General features: G+C 39.9%; 2 protein-coding genes across 2 annotated transcripts; both read left to right on the top strand.

Moving 5' to 3' along the window:
- Positions 1-95: 95 nt before the first annotated feature.
- Positions 96-6,188, top strand: LOC105692416 (chaoptin-like). The gene is made up of 7 exons (XM_012411616.3): positions 96-407; positions 958-1,135; positions 1,228-1,372; positions 1,488-1,598; positions 2,075-4,502; positions 4,567-5,083; positions 5,149-6,188. Exons 2-7 carry the CDS (start codon positions 958-960, stop codon positions 5,484-5,486), a joined length of 3,717 nt encoding a protein of 1,238 aa, XP_012267039.2. The 5' UTR covers positions 96-407; the 3' UTR covers positions 5,487-6,188.
- A 5,517-nt stretch (positions 6,189-11,705) lies between these two features.
- Positions 11,706-16,259, top strand: LOC105692047 (zinc finger protein 768-like). Its single transcript, XM_012410959.3, has one exon. It carries the CDS (start codon positions 12,370-12,372, stop codon positions 13,951-13,953), a length of 1,584 nt encoding a protein of 527 aa, XP_012266382.2. The 5' UTR covers positions 11,706-12,369; the 3' UTR covers positions 13,954-16,259.
- Positions 16,260-20,754: the final 4,495 nt, after the last annotated feature.

The following is a 20,754-nucleotide window of genomic DNA, read 5'->3' as shown; positions in this document are numbered from 1 at the left end:
TTCGACGTCTGCATCGAACGGTCATCGGGTGGAGTTCGTTGGTATTTTGCGGATCCATATAATACGGAGGGGTGGATGGGTCGCTCTTCCAGCGCTTGCGCCCTTCTGGGAGATCATCGGAAAGCTTTCGCTTTCGTCAACAAGTAAAATCGGCTCGCCACGTACGTTTTCTGTCGTATAAAAATTATCCGTCAATTACTTCAGAGAAAAGGGGAGCAGAAATCATTCTCATAACCGATACTCCGCAAAAAGACCTTATACGCGATGTTTGCGGTCAATTTTTTTTCACCCTGAATAAACGCGTGTGCATCTCACACGTCAATAATACGTAAATATATACACGCGTGTATGTGGTTATATATATCACGTAACTATCGAAGCATTCGAAGGATTTTATACAAGTCAAGGTTAGTACGGACCAATTTCAAACTGCACGTAGGTAGGTTGGTATATAATACGTGTACATATACATATATATTTATATACCACCGGGTAAACGTAGGTACCTAATTACGTGTCGAAATGTCGAATAAAACATGAAATTTTATTCTCAATATTGTACATCATACATATAATGTCGCATCGAGGGATAAGTTATATATGTATTAAATTTTCACATTTTATTTTATCTTCTGTTTTATTTATTTGATTTTATTTCTTTTCCGACAATATTACATACCTAATTTGCACTTATAATAAGCGTACGTCCAATATACCTGTATATTTATATGTACATACATTGTGAATACCTATGTACAACGAATCTTCGCACGCTGTCCGCGAAATAATTATCGTATACATGTACACAACTTTGAACGGTATACAAGAGACTGACCCACTTATATGTAATTCTCAATAATAATAAGAAAAAGTAACAGAGTCTTTTTACCCGAGTATATTATATAGTTAACATTATTATGCATATTACTTGTTACAATTGTGCTATCACTGTTACAGATGTGGTTTCCGAGATGGTTTCAGGTCATATTAGTAATTTATTGTGGCTTAGAATCATCGTGGTCTTACAACGTCCCATGTAGTTTCAATACCATGTGCCTGTGTTGGGTCCAAGACGATGCGGAGTACACGCAAATGGATGTTAGCTGTATGGGGATTCCCTTCGCACGATTTCCCGGTAACGAAAAATTTAACTAGAAAATAAAAGATGAAAAAATGTCGAGAGGAGATCGGTGGTTTATCCGCGACATCGTTGATAATAATTTCCAGAAATACCGGTACAATACATAGCACAATTGGATGTCGTTGGTTCTGGAATGCAAGTATTGGAGAACGAAGCTTTGGTCAGTTCTTACGTCGAAGCCTTGGGATTAATGAGCAACCGATTGATGATTGTGGGAGAGAAATCACTCTCGTAAGTACCATCTATAGTTAAAAATAATGAAACGTACGATAATCAGTCGAGCAATCCGAAACAGAAGAAAATAATGAGAATAATAACAAACGATGAATTATATTTCAATCGACAGGGGAGTAGCCGATCATTTGAGATCGTTGGATCTCAGCTACAATTACTTCGCCGAAGTACCTCTCAACGCCCTACAAAGTTTGAAAAAATTGACATGGCTCAACATGCACAGGTAACAACACTAGCGTACGTAGCACGTTGAACACAAAAATCATGAACAATCGAGCGTTCTTATTCTATGAGCCTAAAAACTAAATATACGTTAATAAAAAATGCATTAAAAATGAATCATGTTAAGTGTTTGAAAAATGATTTTTAAACACTTGTTATGAGCTCAGCAAGCCCAGTGGCAAAGTAGGAGTTCTGCTGGCTGTCATAGTTAAAGAATTGGTTTGACTCCAGCGGCTCATTAAATATAATGTTTGAGCGATATGTTATTAAATCGGTTGTACCGTAACGAGCGTGCTTTGACGATCGTTTGGCGGTGCTGGTTACTGATTAAGTTATAATATAGCTAGCTAAAGATAGTTTTTAAATATAACTAGCTAGATCGGGACTGAAATAATTGCAGTCCCTGTGAAACAGTTGATATTCGAAGAAACAAAAAATGCAAATTTCTTTCTGAGAATTGAAAAATTCATTTTACAGCAATTACCTCACGACCCTCGATGGAAATTGGGGATATCTACCGAATACCTTGACCAACGTATTTTTTGGCGACAATTCGATAACCGATTTGCCAAATTGTTTTAAAAATTTCAAATCATTGGTTTGGCTAAATTTGGACAACAATAACATACAAGTTATCGACGAAGCATCGTTACCACCCCATATTCAAACGTTGAGCATTAATAATAATTTGATAAAAGAATTTCCCGCGAGTATTGGTGCACTCGAAGATCTCACCTGGCTCTACCTGAAGGGTAACGATATGAAAAGTTTGGTATTGCCGCATATTTCAAGCTCTAAATTAGAGCTTATCGACGTTAGCGATAATTGTATAAGCGGTGTAAAACGCAGCGATAATAACCACACTTTGCAAGTTAGAGATTTTAACTTGGCTAACAACAAATTATCGTCACTTCCCGACCGGATGTTCAAAAATATTTTAATCAGAAGATTGTATTTATCGTCCAACGATATACACACGATACACGGTAACGCTTTCAAAGGTCTAGAAGATTCTTTGGAATACCTTAACCTGGAGAATAATAATTTAATGAGCGTTCCAGAGGCAATACAAACGATGAATCGATTAACTTATTTGTACCTGGCAAACAATAAGATTTCGAATGTATCGGAGGATAGCTTTTTACGCTCCAGTGAGACTCTGAGAGCGTTATCAATCGCTACGAATAATTTTAAATACGTACCAATAACAGCGTTGAGCAAATGCAATAAATTGCTTCATCTCAATTTGGGGTACAACAACATCGTTGCCATTCAACCCGGGGACTTCGAATGGGCACACAATCTGGAGATTCTGTTGTTGAGGAATAATATGTTGACTAAATTGAAACCCGCGACATTTCAGGGTGCGCAAAGACTGAAAGAATTGAGTTTATCGTTCAATCATATAGCAGAATTGGACGACGACGCTTTTCTTGGTATTGAAGAAAGCTTGGAGATATTGGAACTGAGCTTCGCCTTCGCGATGGATGTTTTCCCCCGACACGCTTTGAAACCTTTGAAAAATTTGCTCTGGATGGTCCTCGACAATAACAATTTCCAGATATTGGATACCACCACATTTTACACGTTTCAAAAGTTGAGATACATCAACCTGGAGTCAAACAGACTTCAGTATCTACCGGAGCAAATAATCCATTCCTCGATTCACGTGGAATTACGTGACATAAAACTGGGCTATAATTTTCTGGAGAGCATCCCATCGAACACCTTTCACAATCTTACCGAACTGAGGTCACTGGATTTATCGGGTAATCGTATCCACTTTTTGACCCCATCTTCCATAAGCTCTTGTCCAAAATTGGTTACCATATCTTTGGCGCAGAACAAAATCGTTCATTTGAGCCCGGGGACATTCGGTCAACTTCAGAGTCTCCAGTTTTTGCATTTGGAATTCAATTATCTCGCTAAATTGAACCTGGACGCCATATACGACAGCGGAAACGAGGACTTTACATTGAACGTTTCTTTCAACGCGATAAATACGATCATCCCCGGAGACTTGCCCACTCTGAAACACTTCGATCTAAGTTTCAACAACGTGACGTCGATACCAGGAAACGCGTTCAACAGCACCCCAAATTTAAGGGTCTTAGATTTGCGCAGTAATTATATAACGGCCATCGAATCCGGTGCGTTTATCCTGAAACATTTGGAGTATCTGAATTTAAAAAATAACAAGATAGAAGTGCTGAGCAAACAGGCGTTTTATGGTCTGGAAATATTGCAACAATTGGATCTCAGTGGTAACAGCATATCGCAACTGATGATGGAACAGTTTAGAAATTTGAAGAAACTGCGAATACTGAATTTATCGAGAAACAAAATCCGTTCGTTACCTCGTGACGTCTTCGAAGGAACTCACATCGAGATATTGGACCTCAGCAACAACAGATTTTACGTTGTACCTTCCACGTCATTCGCAGAGGTCGGCTACACTCTGAGGAATTTGAACTTGGGAAATAATTTCATCGATCATCTGGACTCAGCTTCGTTTCCTACCTCCCTGTTAAACTCTCTAAACTTGGCACACAACCGACTCACCATATTACCGGACAATTCATTCGTAGCTCTAGGGAAACTCCTGACGTTAAACATATCTCACAACAGCCTTCAGGCAAACTATAAAGAATTATTTCACTACCTTCCGGATCTGAGACAACTTTATCTGGCGAATTGCGGGCTCAAAAATATACCGATTTTACCACTGGCTAATCTAAGTTTACTGGATCTGTCGCTGAACGATGTTGATTCGATAACAAGTGAAGATTTTCAATTTCTTGGCGAGCTCAAAACTTTGTACATGATGAAAAATTTGCTGAAATCGATGCCTACGGTGAAATTGAATTACCTAAGGGAACTGGACGTCTCTGGAAACTTGATCGAGGTGAGAAAACATTTTTCCAATTAATTATTCTCTGCCATTTTTCGTGACTCTATCTTTGTTTCAGGAATTAACGAAGGAGATGTTCTCGGGTTATCCACGCCTGGAGAAATTGAACATAAAGAATTTGGACAGCGTGAAATCGATCGACAGAGACGCTTTGGCTCATTTGAGATTTTTGAAATATTTGCAAATCCAGACGTGGTCGCGAGCCAAAGATTATCATCTGAAGTTTTTGGTACACGGTTTACCCCTGCGAGTAGTCGAGATTGAGATAAAGGAATCGGTACTCAGAAACCAGATAGAAAACGCTTTTTCCAAGCAGTTGAAAGAGTTAACGATAACCGGAAACGACCTCGAGACTGTCTCTTCCGAAGCGTTTTCCACCATAGAAGGTGGTGAGCTTATATTACGTATAAAAAACACTCGAGTCCAGAGATTTCAGTCGGACATATTTCTCTCCTTGACGAAAAGGCTGTCTCAATTGACTCTGGACCTCCGTGACAACCACATAAACGAACTGAGTCCGTCAATTATCTATGGGAATTTATCATGGGAAGCTGTTGGAACAAATATGGTTGCCGGTAAACAAGCTTCGATTTATTCTCGAAGAGATCTTAATTCGTATCTACTGAATATTCATTTCCAGGAGGTCTGCAAGTTTCCGGAAATCCATTAGAATGCGACTGCGAGATCGCCTGGTTGAGCTTATGGCTAAGAAGATGGCTCAGGGAATCGAGACAGATTCATACAGCGTCTCAATCGGACGCCAGACAACTACGGACCATCGCTGGTCGAGCAGTTTGCACGGAAACGAAGCCTTCTTATTCTTCAGACAAGGTTTTACTAACCCTCGGTACACCCCATACGGCATGTCAAGCTTCAGCGTTAAGTTCCGGTCACTACGAACATGGCAGCCCTTTGCACTGGTTCATTGGAATTTTAACTATACTGCTGTTATCGGCTCAACTTAATATTCATTTTTAAACTAAAAGAAAACTGAGTCGATAATAATGAAATAATGTGATAGAAGATAATGCAATACGGAATTACATGTAAAAATTGAGAGTGGTTTCGAGTCACGTCGATAAAAAATTAACGGAGCGTAGTTGAAACGAGATTGAATACCAAAGACTATTGGACGGTTAACCAATTTAAGTATTAAACAAGATTACAACGCGGGCCACCGCGATAAATATTAAAAAAAATCATTCGGAACATGTATTATATACCTATACGTAGGTACGTAAGTTATCAAAATCATTTCGAGGTATACCTATAATTATAGCGCGGTTAGAGGGCTGAGAAAAAAATTTATTAGACTAGTTTTTCGAAAAGCGTACATTTTTATATCATATAATTCAAGGGATTAGTGTGTGTACAACGTCCTAGGAGAAATTTTTAGAGATGCAAAGCTGTTCTTCAGTCAAATTACTTTGTTTTGTGATATAGCAATATGGGTGCACAAATTCATAAGAAATTACATAACGAAGCTTTGAAAAAACGAGAATTCGACGTGCATCTGTTGCAGACATATCAATTATTCGAACGTATGAATAAAAGATGATCAACTATTTTTTACGCGAGAAATAAAAGACACGCAGCTCGATCGGCTGACGAAATGTTATAAATCATCATTGTTTAATATTATTTATTGTATTAAAATATAAAGTTTATTACTGCTGGGAACTTGTGGTATCATTCTTCACCTTACAATTAAACGAAAACTTTCTTATTGTGAGATGTGCAGTTGAACATTGGTTTACTTAACTACTGCGAAATTTCAACAAATGAAAAATAAAGTTGCCTTCGGTAGCTAATCAACATTACGTTCGTTTTTTTCATGTGTTGATTTAACTAACAGTTGTCGGTAGCTACATTTTCGATAATCGACTAACAATAAACCGTTACCGACCGCGTCACGTTACGTCAATAACGTAGGTTCCTTTCCGCCACCGTGTAACATGTGCATGGGGGTCGGAGGGATGAAGAGAGTGAATCAAATTCCTCAAACTCCAAAAATGAAAGATCAAAAAGATAACTCGCTGCGCGAGTTCACTCGGTAAAAATGATCGGATTTTGAAAAATAATTGTTACGATGATCAGCTGGATACGTTTAGACTACCTATAATTTCTTACGACACTTTCTCCAATTTTTATTTCCATCACAGTTGCAATCGAATTTCAGTTCCACGTCAAACTCGATTAAAGGGGAAACGGTGCGACTATTTCCGACATTTAATATCCGTGGTATCTGCCCCTTGATAATTAGCATGCTCGACCTCAGCCCTTGAAGGGTGTCTAATGATCCTATGTTACCAGTTGCTCTAGCCCCAGGGTATCCCGACTGGCAATTATAACGCCCTAACTAACGCTGCCAGATCTCTTCGCGGGGATTTAACATGGGCACTTCAGTCCACACGGTTCATGAATGTTTCATCTACGTTTTGCACTATCTACACCACCACACGCTACCTAATAGACTGCTACTGTTTGCGAAATAATAAAGCGCTCCAGTAGTTCGTAGAAATATAATTCTGAATCGATTTCTCTTGTCGATTTTTTTTCTTTCCCTGCAGGGGTAATTTCTAGAAACAGTTGAATTTCGAGCGATCAATCGACTGCAAGGACTCGAGGAGATTCGCTTTGTTCTCATATCTGGTTACACGAACCAGCAAAATGAAACTATACGAAGAATAAGAATATCAACTTGCAAGACGTTTGCGGTGCCCTCAGAATCTGGGCGTCCGATAAATCACGTCTGTCTTTAACCCTGTGTTGTTTTTTTTTTCCCTTCTACATTTCAATTTCAGAATCATTCAATTCTGCAGTATAAAATTAAAAGAAAAACTCCTATATCAGATCGAGAGACGCGTACTCTGCACACCGTGATGCTAGAGAGGCGAAGAGAACGGAGAGCGGGTGTTTATCGTAACACGATCCAATAATGCACGTTATACCCGGAGGCTACATGTTCTATAGATATATTTCCGCCAAACATGAACTTAACAAGCTATAGTTTGTACATAGGACGTATTTTCTAAAAATAATTCGGTCCAGGTAGCTCGTACATCGTATACCCTTTCATTTATGCCGTGGCGTGATATGACTGCGTTTTTTTTTTTTCAAATAGACAAAAGAAAAATAAGCTCGTTGTACATTAGTAAGGAAACAAGTATGATTTTTCTCCGACCCGCATGTAGATCATGTGGGAATTTTCTACCCCGCGTGAAAAATGTGGGAAAAAAAAAGATTCCGGTAAAAATTCTTGAATTTCTCATCCCGCATGTATCCCAACCGATCTACCACAGGTATATACCTCCGCGCGCATATATATATACATACACCTAGGGAAAGAAGCAATATATATAAACCTCGAGATATCCGGGAAAACCGCAAAGTAATAGCTGTCGTTCGAGGAGAAGATTGGATGGTGTGTACGTATGTATGTGTAATACGGAGGATGGTTACATATGTATAACATAGACTGTGGGAGAGAGAAAGAGCCGTGACTAGAGGAAGGGAAAAGGGGGATAAGGGTGGCTTGTTCGGTAAGCCGATTAGAGCATCACAGCACTCTCTACGGCTCTCCTGGCAGACTCCTCTTCGACGAAGCTACGAACGCCGGTGCTGCTGCTGCTGGAGAACGGCGTTGGCGGATGGACCAGAGACACATTAAAATCGCATAAAATATGCAGAACTTTGAACGAAGGGCCGCGTCTGCACGCAACCATAGAACTACGTCATCTGGTGTAACATACATGTATACACACGTAGAGACACCTATACGTATAACATGTCTGCAGTATAAATACTGTACATCGCGTCGATACGCAAGAGCTTATGGTTTCTCTGGCTAATCGCCCTCTCATGCATTATTAACCCCAACTTATACTTTTCCTCGATCCGCCGCCTCCATCTCAAACTCGCAGATTATAGTTTGCCCCGAAAAAATTTGCAACCAGAAATTATAATGTGAGAAAAAGAAAAATTTCATGAGCCCTACGAAATGTCTCCGCGCTTTTTATTCCGTCGTGCGCCTTGTAGAAAATATTCGAAGTAAGTCAGAAGTATGGATATCATGAAACGTGATCCGGTTACTCGTTTCATCGAATAGTTTCCCCATTTTTCATAAAAATCTTCGAAGTATTTTAGCGGTTCGTCGCGTTATAACGTGAATCTGAATTAAATCCCGCGTTCGAAATCCACCATTTTGGATCTCCAGAGTTTGAACGTGAATTCGTGATCTGCAGCGAATGTACCGAGATTACCCGGAACCGAGAGACGAGAAGTTCAAAATCGTAAGACTCGTTGGAATTAAAAAACTACATTTTGAAAGGCGGAGGGTATAATCGTTCGTTTTTTATTTTTCCTTTCCTCCGGGTTGAAATAAAGAGGACATTCGAAAACCCCAGTATGAAATGTTAAAGAGTCGAACGGCGGTTATTACGCGTACGGTTAGGGCAGAAGGTCCAATAGAGCGAATCGAGCCGTAATTGTGTATCTATAATGGAGGGATTCAAGGGGGGGGGGGGTTTAAAATACCGTTTTGTATGAAAATTGTTTGGCTTACTTTACGAAGTGGGACGCAAGACGGTCATTACAGATAATACGAGATAAACGAATCCAGCGTATATAGTACGTCCATGTAAAAAAGAATATTTGGTGATTTTCAACAAAACGTGTATGGAGCCTTAGCATGTAATTTACTTCCAAACTGTCCGGCACCCGTACCACGCTTACCTAGTTCCAATTTATTCGGAAAATTATTAATGCGGTAATTCTCTCGACATAGATACCCGTCGAGTTATGTAAAAGAAACAATATTTTACAACCCCTGCAGCTGTACTACGGTTGAGATATTTTAGGATTCATACGTGAAAGTTGAAACAAATACGTTTGCATACCGACGCACAAAATTTTTTTTTATCTTCAATCATTCCATCCAATTGTCTTAACCTTCCGACGATCTCTGTGATACAAAATTCAAGATACTCGTAAATGTACGACGGATTATCTTCCACAGCCTATTAGAATAATCAATTAATTGAACAACAACAGACTTCCATGGCTGGATTCAAAGAATTCTCGAGTTACTCGGTCAATACAATAGAGTGAAAAATAAATGACAATATACAGTTGTACAAGTTTCGGTAACAGGAGGGTTAAAAAGACAGCAATGTTGTAACGATAGATTAAATATACCAGCAGCTATATGCCATAGGTAACCCGTTAGCACGAATGAGGTAATAAATTATTGTCCATTTAGCGACCGTAAACGATAAGCTTTAAAGCAGCTCGAACGCATATTTTGCAAAATGAATTTCTACGGTAACGCGAGAGAACAACTAAAACGCGTTGTTTTCGTACACAGGATATTATACACGATTCGTGATCGAAAATAAAATGCGAAAATATTCAAATAAATGCAGGAAGATGTTCCGGGCAAAAATTTACCCTCAAGGATTCTCTCTTTTTCTTCATCCCCGTAATTTTTTTTTCCCTTTTGTTTCTTGCCCCCCTCGATTTTAACCCCTCGCCAATTCGCCGAGCGAGTCGAGAGGTAATTGCGTAGGTTGTTTCCGTGTAACGGAGTGAATTTTCGTCGCCTTTTCCTCGAAAGACTCTTGTCCAATTACGAAGCAATTGTTTGGCCTCTGTCCACATTTCTTTTCTCCGTTCCTCTCGACTCTTTTTATTCACCCTCATCACCTACCCTGCATCCCGTGTATAACACATATAGTCGGAGTTCTCGTCTCCCGCGAGATACGTGGATTAAACCGCGGGGATGACCGCGCGGATGCGCCTCGGATATATCAGTGACCCCTGCAACAAGGGTGACCTTCTGTTCTCAGAACCCATCGATTCAACCGGTGCATAATTTATCACAGCTAATAACCGAATTAGAGTCTCGTAACCACCTAATTTCGAACATATACCACGCATTAAATAAACCGCTTACCTATACACGTAATTAAGAGACGTCGTATGTAATTATGTACCACAATTATAATAAAAATTCTATACCGAAATATTGAATATTTTACTCAATTGGTGAACTGAAAACAAACTGTCATGTACATCAACGTCTCCTTGTTTGCGGGTATATATGAAAATTTTGGCAAAACTTTCATGTTATATACACGAGTACTTTTAGTATACAATGTATATGAAAAACTATTAGTGCAGTGCGCAGCAGGTAGTTGGAACGCAGCAGAGCTCGTTGAAATAACAATTTCTGATATGAAATTTAATGCGTGTTACACAAGTTGCAAACTACCGCTGGAACATCAACTCGGTAAAGGTATTAAAATATGCACCGTATAGTTTCCATGTGGGTATCGCAGAGAATGGAATCGTAACGTTGCCCGTTCGCGTTTTCGATGTGGTTTGTACGTATCCATCGGCTATGCATACGTACGTACATGTGGTATGAGGTACATATATAACGGTGCGGTACAAGCAGAGTAATTATGTAATCGTGTACAGAGTTCTGCGTGGATATATATATATATACATATATATGTAGCTGCGTTTATACCTCGCTCTTCCGACGATGCAACAGCACCTGGTATATAATAGTGCATTTTGCATACGTTAGGAAGGACCTGTACGCGAATATGTAATAACAAGTGCTAAGAGTTTAAGAGGGCGGACTTGCTCTTCTCTCACCTATCCAACACCGTCTATAACTTATTCAAAACTCCGTAAAGCGCATTCATTTCACCACGGTGTTCGCAAACAAAGTAAAACTTGGCAAACTCAATTTTTCATCTTCGGATTCCTTCGATTTATCATATAAACATATCTTCATTTCGCGCCCGTAATTATTCTCACAGAGAAACAAAGGTCTTCAAATCCAGAAATTCAAACTAAAACAAAAAGCTGTGACTCTTTTGGATCTTCGGAAAGCGATCGTGGATTTCGATGGTTTTCTGAGCTGTGGATTGTTATCGTTTTAGATCCGTAAATCTCCTCCCGCTGTTCGAGTGCCTCTGGTATCTAAGAGTATGGGTGGTTGTGTGGTTCTATTATTTAGATTATCCACCCCCCAGCCTTCGTCCGAACGGGTACGCAAATACCTAACAGGAGTCCGAATAACGCGCCCCCCTCAGGAGCCCCATGCATCCTGCATACACGGGCGTTCGGGACGCCGCAAGTTGAAAGTGTGCGGGTCGCGTGGGTACGGAACCAGTGGCACGAACTTGTCGGCAATGACGATCGGAGGGAACGAGGGTTTGCCGACCAATCGGATTCCGGAGCGACGAGCTTTAGGGCGGAGCTTTGAGGTATAGGAGAACCGACGCGCAGAACTTTTGGTCAAACGGCGTCTAGCCATCGCTGGCGCAGCACCGTCTTCGCCAGGGCTCTTAAGACTCCCTCGAACGCTAAGATCAACGCCAAAGAGAATCATCCTGCGAGACAAAAGAAAGTGAAAGTGACCTCGTCAAGCAAGAAACAAAAACATTGTCGTACGAACGCCGTTTTTTTTTTTTTTTTTGGAGGGGAGTTTAGAATTAATCATCGAACGTGATCATCATTGTTAACGAGATAATCTTCTGGCGACTTCGTTTACGAAGTTGATATTCGCACAGAAGATACATCTTGTCATGGAATAAACGAATCCGCGGAGCTTGCAATTTTCTGTAACCGCAGAAAAAAAAAAAAACAAACTGCCAAGCAATATAAACTGCGAATAAAGACAAAGAATAAGGAGAAGAAAATAAACCCGGAATGAAGATCTTTCGATAAAAGCCAAGTCACGGTCGAGGCATGAATCCATCCATTAGCTACGATATCCCTCGAAGAGTTCGAGTTCATTTTTGAAAATCATAACGACCGATTCGCCGGAAGAAAAAATCGAAAAATTATGCTGCACAGCACCTTGCCGCGGGCGTTCCTCACCCCGGGATTGAAATACCTGAGCGGCTATTACGGGGAAGATGTTGCTGCTTATCCGGCTTCTTCGTATCCGGTACCATTCGACGAACATTATTCCTCGAGAGTCAGCGAACACCACGTGTTTCCCACGTGGCACACCGTCCACAGACCAGCATCCCCGTGTCCGCTGGACTTGTCGTTGAAAACGTCCAACAATAAAATTGATGAAAATGCTTTCGACGATTCGGAGACTTCCGAGTTACGACCGGAGACTCATCATCACCATCCACACGATGTTCGAAGATACGTTTTGGCCGGTGATGATCGTGTAATAAACGGAAAAATCGACGAAGATATTATCGAAACTGCTGCGAATCAAGATCAGCAAACACTGATATCGGATAAAAGTCACCCATCGATCCGCGACATTCGGATTCCTCGGGTACCCCTCGAACCCGATCGAGATCTGGATCGTCTGGAAAGCGATCACGAAATCGATCAAGTCGTACGAGTTTATCCCGAGGAGAAAGATCTACAGGTACAACTGACCAGTCCCCGTTACAATGTATCCGGTGAGAAAATCATTCTCCACAGTCCAAATCTGCACTCGCAATCGCTACCTGGTTATCCATCTCATCATCATCACCATCATCACCAGCTTCTGATGACGCCGCAACATCATCTCCAAGGAATTCACGCGCCAATGACACCACCGAGCACACCGTCCCCGCCTCAGTGTCCGAGGAAAAGACGTAGAGAAGAACCCTCACCGGTATCACCAACCGCTGGAGCATCGGCTCCCGGTAGCACCGTGAGCGCGAAACAATCGCAATCATCGGTAGCCGAAAAAGCACCCAGACAGAAGAAAAAACATGCGAGGAGATTGAAATTTGACGAAGATACGAGCAGTCCCGTGTCCGGTACGGTGATCCTTGGTCCCGACGAAGCCGTTGTAACCGGGGACATCGACCCGGCATTCAACGTGGTCGAAGTTACGGAAGAAGCACGTGCCGAGTTGGCTAAAATCGAAAACCGACTCGGTCCTTACCAATGCAGACTGTGCCGTCAGTTGCACGACGACGCTTTCCAGCTGGCACAGCACAGGTGTTCCAGAATAGCCCACGTGGAGTACCGCTGTCCGGAGTGCGACAAACGTTTTTCATGTCCCGCTAATCTCGCGTCGCACAGACGTTGGCACAAACCGCGGGTACCGCAACAACAAAGTGACATCAACGTATCCGGGGTGACGACGAACAACAGGACGACGCCGTCGTTGTCGTCGTCCTCGTCGTCGTCGTCGTCAACGAGTCCCGGCGCTACCGCGAATTCGGAATTTTCGTGCTCGAGATGCGAAGCGAAATTCAGCCGACAAGCCTCGTTGAGGAAGCACATGACCAGTCAACATTCCGAAACGAATAACAATGTCGTCGTCGTGAACAGCAACAGCGGAAGGAGCAGCGCGGGAAGTTGTACGAGCGTTTCCAGTCTACCGAATACCAATAACATGGAACAAGTCCTGAAGCACGTCGGTGGACACCTTGGTCATTCGCCGTTGACAGTCGAGATGCCCTGACACCAATTTCCCGCAAGACCCTTGCCCAGAAGACCCGGACCCTACTGGAGATTCGGGCTTGATTTGATGTGAGGGGATGAACGGAACGGGCAGGAGGAAAAAGAAAAAACGGAAAAAAAACGACCGGCAGGTTCGAGGGAGAGAGCTATCGAGATCCAGAAATCTGTTGCGGGGTTTTTCACAATTCGTAAGTACGAATCGAAGCGAGGAAAACAAATTTGAGAAATCCATTCATGCATGCTTTCGTATATCTAAAATATGATGATGAGGAAAAATTGCTTTTTATAACCATCGAATTGAAGGGTTGGGGAAAGATTGATTTTTAAATCGTTGTACAGTGGATACGAAGACAAAGATACTGATGAAATTTGAATCGCCAATTTAATCGTTTAACTGGTATGTCGTATATATGATAATAATTATTTGTAAATGTGTAGATAAATGTTAGACGTATAGCAGTCGCGGTGGGTCAGTAATGATTAATGTAAAAAGGTATACGCGTTGATAATTATAGTGTACCATGCATAATGAATCGAACATATTTATACCATGTATTTGATGTATGTTGAAGCGACTAGTTCGCATATATATAGAAAATCCAATATCGAAGGACAGCATTACGCAATCAACTTGGCGAATCAATAACGATTACAGTTACCTCGAATTATTATATCAATCGTAGTAAGATTTATCTGTAACAATTCGTAGAAATAGTATAATAGTAATAATGACGAGAAGAACAACAGTGACGATAATAATGACAAATTTCGCCTTTTCAGTTGGAACTGCGAAATTATAATATCATTAAAATTCATCGTATCAATTAATTGCAATGAATTTTACGGTCATACAGCTAAAGATATCAAAGATAATTAAGGCAGTCGGAGTGATTCTAGTCGTAGTAGATTAAATAAAGAAGTCAAACTATCTAGTCGTATTCTGGTCTTTGAAATTTTGTAAATAAATTACAGAGTGTAGATTCTAATCGAACGTTACAGAGGTAGAGATAATTTGAAAAGAAAAAAAGTCGAGCAAAAAGTCAATAAATTAATCTAGTCATATTTTTATCAAATTTCTAGTTAACGATTCTAGTCAGCGAAATAGATATTATAATTAACCGTGCGGTAGTTTTTCAACTTCCACTTTCTAGTCAGCAACCTAAAAAAACAGAAGAGAGAACGAAAACACTATGAGCATAGAATCTATGCTTTTAGTGATCTATCTGAATTTTAATTACAGCCAATAATTATCAAATTAATTGTTACAATTCCTAGTCAAAAAAAATCTAGTCAATAAAATGGATTTTGAATTATCAAATAATCGAAATCCTTCATATCAGTCATCGCAACGCGAGCAATCAACTTCTAGTCCGATGGTCTAAGTCACGAATATAACATATAATTGAAATGAATATAAATGTGCAGTAGTAATTAATAAGTAAAACTAATACCTACGTAAACTTATCTAATTATTGGAAATCTCTAGTCCGACTAATCTAGTCCATAGAAGAAAAAATAAATAAATAAATAAATAGATATCCTGTCGTCAATCTATACTTATATCGAGTCATGAAGGGAAAAAAAATCTAGTCGTTACACACCTAATTGAATTAATAATTTAAAATTAATTCCAGCAAGTTAACATTTTGGGGTAATGCAATTAGATTGTGAATATTTAATATTAAGATTCTTAACTCGTATGTTCTTATATACATAGCGATTAGTTCCTAAGGTGGAGATATTATTTAACATCGTCGATAATTTTTCCAGCTCCAAAAAGGCATTAATAAAATTCTTTCTAATTATTTAATTTATATAGGTGCTGACCCACCGCAAGTAGCTACATATTCAAGCAATTTTTCAATCATTAATATCGAACGAATCTGTACGTAAAAATATTAACCATTCTTCGACGAAAGCAGCGTAAAGATTGAAAACGATTCGATTCGACTTCTCACCTGTGTATATAGGATTTAAAATTAATAAAATAAAAAAATCACGACAGAAGCAAAAGGAAATATATACTATGTATCGAAGAAACGAACGATTGTAAAAGGTATACGAAATATTTGTAGATATACCACTAGACTACATGTATAAATGTAAAATAAAAGAAGAACTATAGGTATCTATGCTGCAGCACTTGAGACTCTAGGAAGTAAGTTTTTCCCCATATCATGAACGAATAAATGAATAATTGTCAATACTACATTTAATCAAATTGTAATTAGACAAACTCATCAGACGAAAGCCGATCATATGTAAATAGGTATATTTGATTTCATAAATAAAGAATACTTCAAAATTCAGAATAAAAATAAACAAGAACGTGTCATTATCCCACCCTCCCCGTTAAAAGAAAACCCAAAAAAACAAAAATCAACGATTAAACGAATTGATAAAAAAATTCATTCCTTCGTAATAATTCTAAAGAAATGTGGAAATCAATTTTTCGTTCACGTGAAATAGCCGATCCCAAAAAAAAAAAAAAAATGATAAAAACTGATTGAACTCTCCAGCATATAAGGTTAGAAGGCGAAGTTATATACCTATAAATTCTCGTTCGCAGGTAGCAAAAGCCAGTTTAGTTCAATGCCCAGCTTTTCGTTGGATTACTTAATAAAGTATTAAATGATGTCCCCGGTCATACCGAGCACAGCATTGTCCAGGGATCACGGTCCTTCTTTTTGTATTACTATTATTATTATTATTATCGTTATCATTATTATACCGTTGCGCGAACGACCGATGTCCTCAAAAAAGTATTCGACCGGAACCAGCGACGGCGTAATCTTCACGGGGTCCTTTGTGCTGACCGAATGAAGAAGATATAAAAGATGTATTATGTATGATAAAAAAGTATGTAAGTTATACGCCCCCATACATGGCTCCTTCAAACCGGGAATTATCCTCCTCTCATAGCGTAACTATTTCGTATGAAGTTAAACAAGCGTCAAAATGTTGTCCATACGCAAAAGTATAGAAGGAATTTTGTTTTTTTTTTTGACAACGATGACTTATTCTTGCCCGACTTAATTCGATGCTTTATTGAATCGCAATACTTGAAGTTTTTTTTTATTTTTTATTTTTTTTTTTGCAAAAAAAAAAGGAAGTAGAATCGTTTCGTATCGGATTTTTGGTTCTTCGCGTCCGTCCGGACGAACGGCGGAGATGTGCAATGTTGTAAGGCGACGCGGATCCCGACATCTCGACGCCTCGACAAAGGCATGGAGAATCTACTTAGCCCCCGAAGCTTTATATTTCGTTCCCAGCGGACCCGAGCGGTACTATCCTTCCCTGAGCCTGCCACTAGAAGAAGCAATTTTTCAATTTTCCCGACTTTGTCATCTTCGCTTTGCTATTCGACGGTGAAATAGAATTTTAGCCTCAAGTGGCAGAAAAGACGAACGATAGAAAGCCACCCCATCCAACTGCTGCACCTGACGACAAACATGTATAAAGAAAAAAAAAAAAGAAAAAATTTGTAAAATTGAAAAATAAAAAATAAAGAAAAAAAAACCGGCCAATTTCAATTTTACATTTTTTAAGAATCAAAAATCTTCCCTCCTACGTATCCAACCTTCGTTCGGATTATTTCTGTATATCTTCGCTCGCTATACACCGAATTCCAAACCCTGTTTAAATGACCGGAAAAATTCCGGAAACGATAACGTGTTCATCGCTCTGAACGACCCCTCGAATGATAAAAAAGAAAAAAAATGAACGGAAATGGATGTCCGGTAAACACTATTTAACACACTCGAGCGAGCATTCCAATTCAATCGAATTTCTCACCCCCTCCCTGTCTCTCTCTCTCTATTTTCATTGAATATCACGTCACTCGTTATATTTTCTTACGAGAATGATAGCGTTCGTGATTTATTTACGACGCTCGGTTCGGAACTTGGTTCGCGCGGGGCGGTAAAGTAAGTAGATGTATATAGCCAAAATAAAGCTTAGCTCTGTACATAGAACGTTGAGGTTCGCTAGGTATTTGAGAGATGGACAGTTGAAGCTTTTATCACTGAGCAAACAATAAAGAAGCTTGCAACGGGACGTCGTACAAAACGGACGTGTGGAAAACGACGACAACCTTTACGGGGATCTAGAGACCTTAGCACGTGCAAACACAATATCACTTTGATCCCGTGGGCAACAACAAATATCTCAAGTATAATAACTGTAAAAGCTTTAGGGAGAAATCGCGTTCTAATATCTGTCTGAAAAATGAAAGTTGTTTCACTCCGGCCCCCGTCACGAAAATATAACCCGAAATCATTTGACGGAAGAAAATAACAAGAAAAAAAAATTGCAAATAACGAATAGAAGTAAAAAAAAAACACGTCTTCTTGCATATCGCTCATTCGTGTGACAGTAGAATTTTCTTTTCCTGCATATATTGCAAGTATGGATATAAAAATCCGTTTTATACGGTATGGCACTCTACAATATACTATCGGAGAATTCGATCACGTTTCCCGTCCTCATTCCTTCCTCCCCAAGTGTCTCATCGCAGTATAGTACAGCTACAAAAAGAATGAGAAATAGTAATCAAAATACCATACGGCACACGTTACTGAAAGAATTCGCTAAATTATCAACCGAGAATTCCTAAGTATAATGGAAGAATGCCGCGGTTGTGATGCACTTTTTTCCCTTGTTCCTTTTATTTTTCTTTCCTTCCATTATGTAATAGTTTTTAGAAAAAAAAAAACTGACTGAAAAGTAGAACGGAATTAATTATTCCCGATCCGATATAATAAGCCTCAGAAATTACTAAAGAGACAAAAAAAATCCATACTCGTTTTTCTGATCTACCGTCTATCAGTTTTCTTCGTCGAATATATTACCGTACTGCAACGTTAATTTTCTTTCGATGAAATCCAGAAAAACAGAAAGCAAGAATCTCCCACGTATAATAAGATCATATACATATGTGCATCGAGCGTAAACTCGATACATAATTTTTAAATCAGCAGTCGTACATAATAAAGTATACATAGGTATACCGGAGGGGATGAGCGGTGTAGAATCTTTTCAAAAAGCATGATTATTTTTCGCAGGGAATTAGAGAAATGTATTTCAATCGGAGAGACTCTTTTTCCTGTGATAACGCGCTGTGCGGCACATTCACGGGAGATCAGCTTTGGCAGAAGTATATAGGTCCACATAGGTATAATATGTATAATAGAAAAGTATCAAAGTACGAGAAAGGTGGAAGGGGAAAACGGAAAGAAGGGCTGAACGGGGGATGGGAAAAGAGGGCGGAGAAATCACAGAGGTACTATCTTACAAATCCGGGCCAAAATACACGTATCTTCCAATACACGTGAACTAACCCCTCTTGTAAACGCGTATATGTACAAATGTGCGTACGTTCTGGTTGTCCGCGCGTTCGGTCGTCGCGTACGTAATTCCCCTTCGAGAGCTTTGATATCTCGCTCCTTCGCCAGTTCAGTATCTTTTATACATATATAATAGATTGAAGACGAAAAAACCATACGTATTTTTCCGCGAAAGAAGAAGATACACAGATACAACCCGCGCCCAAAGATGGGAATAAATATTACCGTAATCTCGGATTTGAAGCGGGCGACGTGACGAAACGCGAACAACGATTGAATAGAAATAAAAAGAATAACGTTCCGCCGCCATTTTACGTACGACTAGCCCTAAGGGATGATAAAATGAGTTCGGTCGTCGCGTCTCATTTTCATCTTTGTTCTTTTTTTGTTGTTCTTGGAATTCTCGATGGACAGATAATCGAAATATCGCGAAGAGGCGAGCGAATATATTAGGAAGGGAGTATCTTTACTCATTTCCTGTTCGGATATATGATTTTCTAAAGAAGACGCTCTCTTCCAATTTTCTCTCTTTCTTTCTCTCGTCTCTTTTTAAATTTCCCGACGACTGCCCATTCTTTAGTGAGCGACTGAGCATCGGTCAGTTGTTTTGTACGTACATATAATATTTCCGGACGAACGAAGATTGGACAAAACCACCCGCTGCGTAGGAACTGCACAACCCTCAAAGGAAACCGCGTCGTATTGTATACATGCATATATACGTATATACTCGCGTGTAACAAACAACGAGAGACACGAACTCAGTTTCTCTAACGATGTGGTCAGCAGCCCGTCTGAACGTGAAGCCCGACGGCGGGCGCACCCAAGTCTAAGGTGCAGAAATGTACAAAGTTGCACGATCTGTGTATTTTCTTACACGTCGACAATTGTTTTCCGAATTCATGAAATTTTCGCCAATTATATTCTCGTTCTTTTTTTCCCCCTCTTACGTGAACAAGGATATCACAAATCGATATAATTACGTGAGCATTTTTGCGAACTACATTTTCACATTTTTCAGCGACGATCGAATGAACTCTCGAACTCCGAATCGGAAATCGAGCACAACGAAGGGGGTGAGATGTTCTCCAAATATTCCGTTTCTCCGCCGGAGGAATCGGAACGCCCCGAAAATTCTCGCGAGCTTGAAAACGTACTCCGGTTTCTGACGAGTGCGGATGGAATTGTCCTGTGCTTGTATCGTTTCTGGAAAATAATTTTATTAGAACAATCTTTGCGATTTGAGAAAAATGGACGAACGGCGAGAAACCGCGTAGGTATACACGAGAAATATCGAAGACCTGTTGGAACGATTTGGTTTTTTTCCTACGCGGAATTCTGCGCCCCAAATCGATCAACCCTCTTTCCACGGCCCTACGTTCACACTTGATCAGTTCTTCCTCAAATCTTTCGACCGCTTTTTCAACCTCCTTGTCGAGCATTTCAGCTGTGTCGGA

Source organism: Athalia rosae, chromosome 1 (genome assembly GCF_917208135.1).
Source record: "Athalia rosae chromosome 1, iyAthRosa1.1, whole genome shotgun sequence".
Lineage (NCBI taxonomy): Eukaryota > Metazoa > Arthropoda > Insecta > Hymenoptera > Athaliidae > Athalia > Athalia rosae.
Note: the sequence above shows the minus strand (reverse complement) of the source record. Positions and strands in the feature narration are given on the sequence as shown.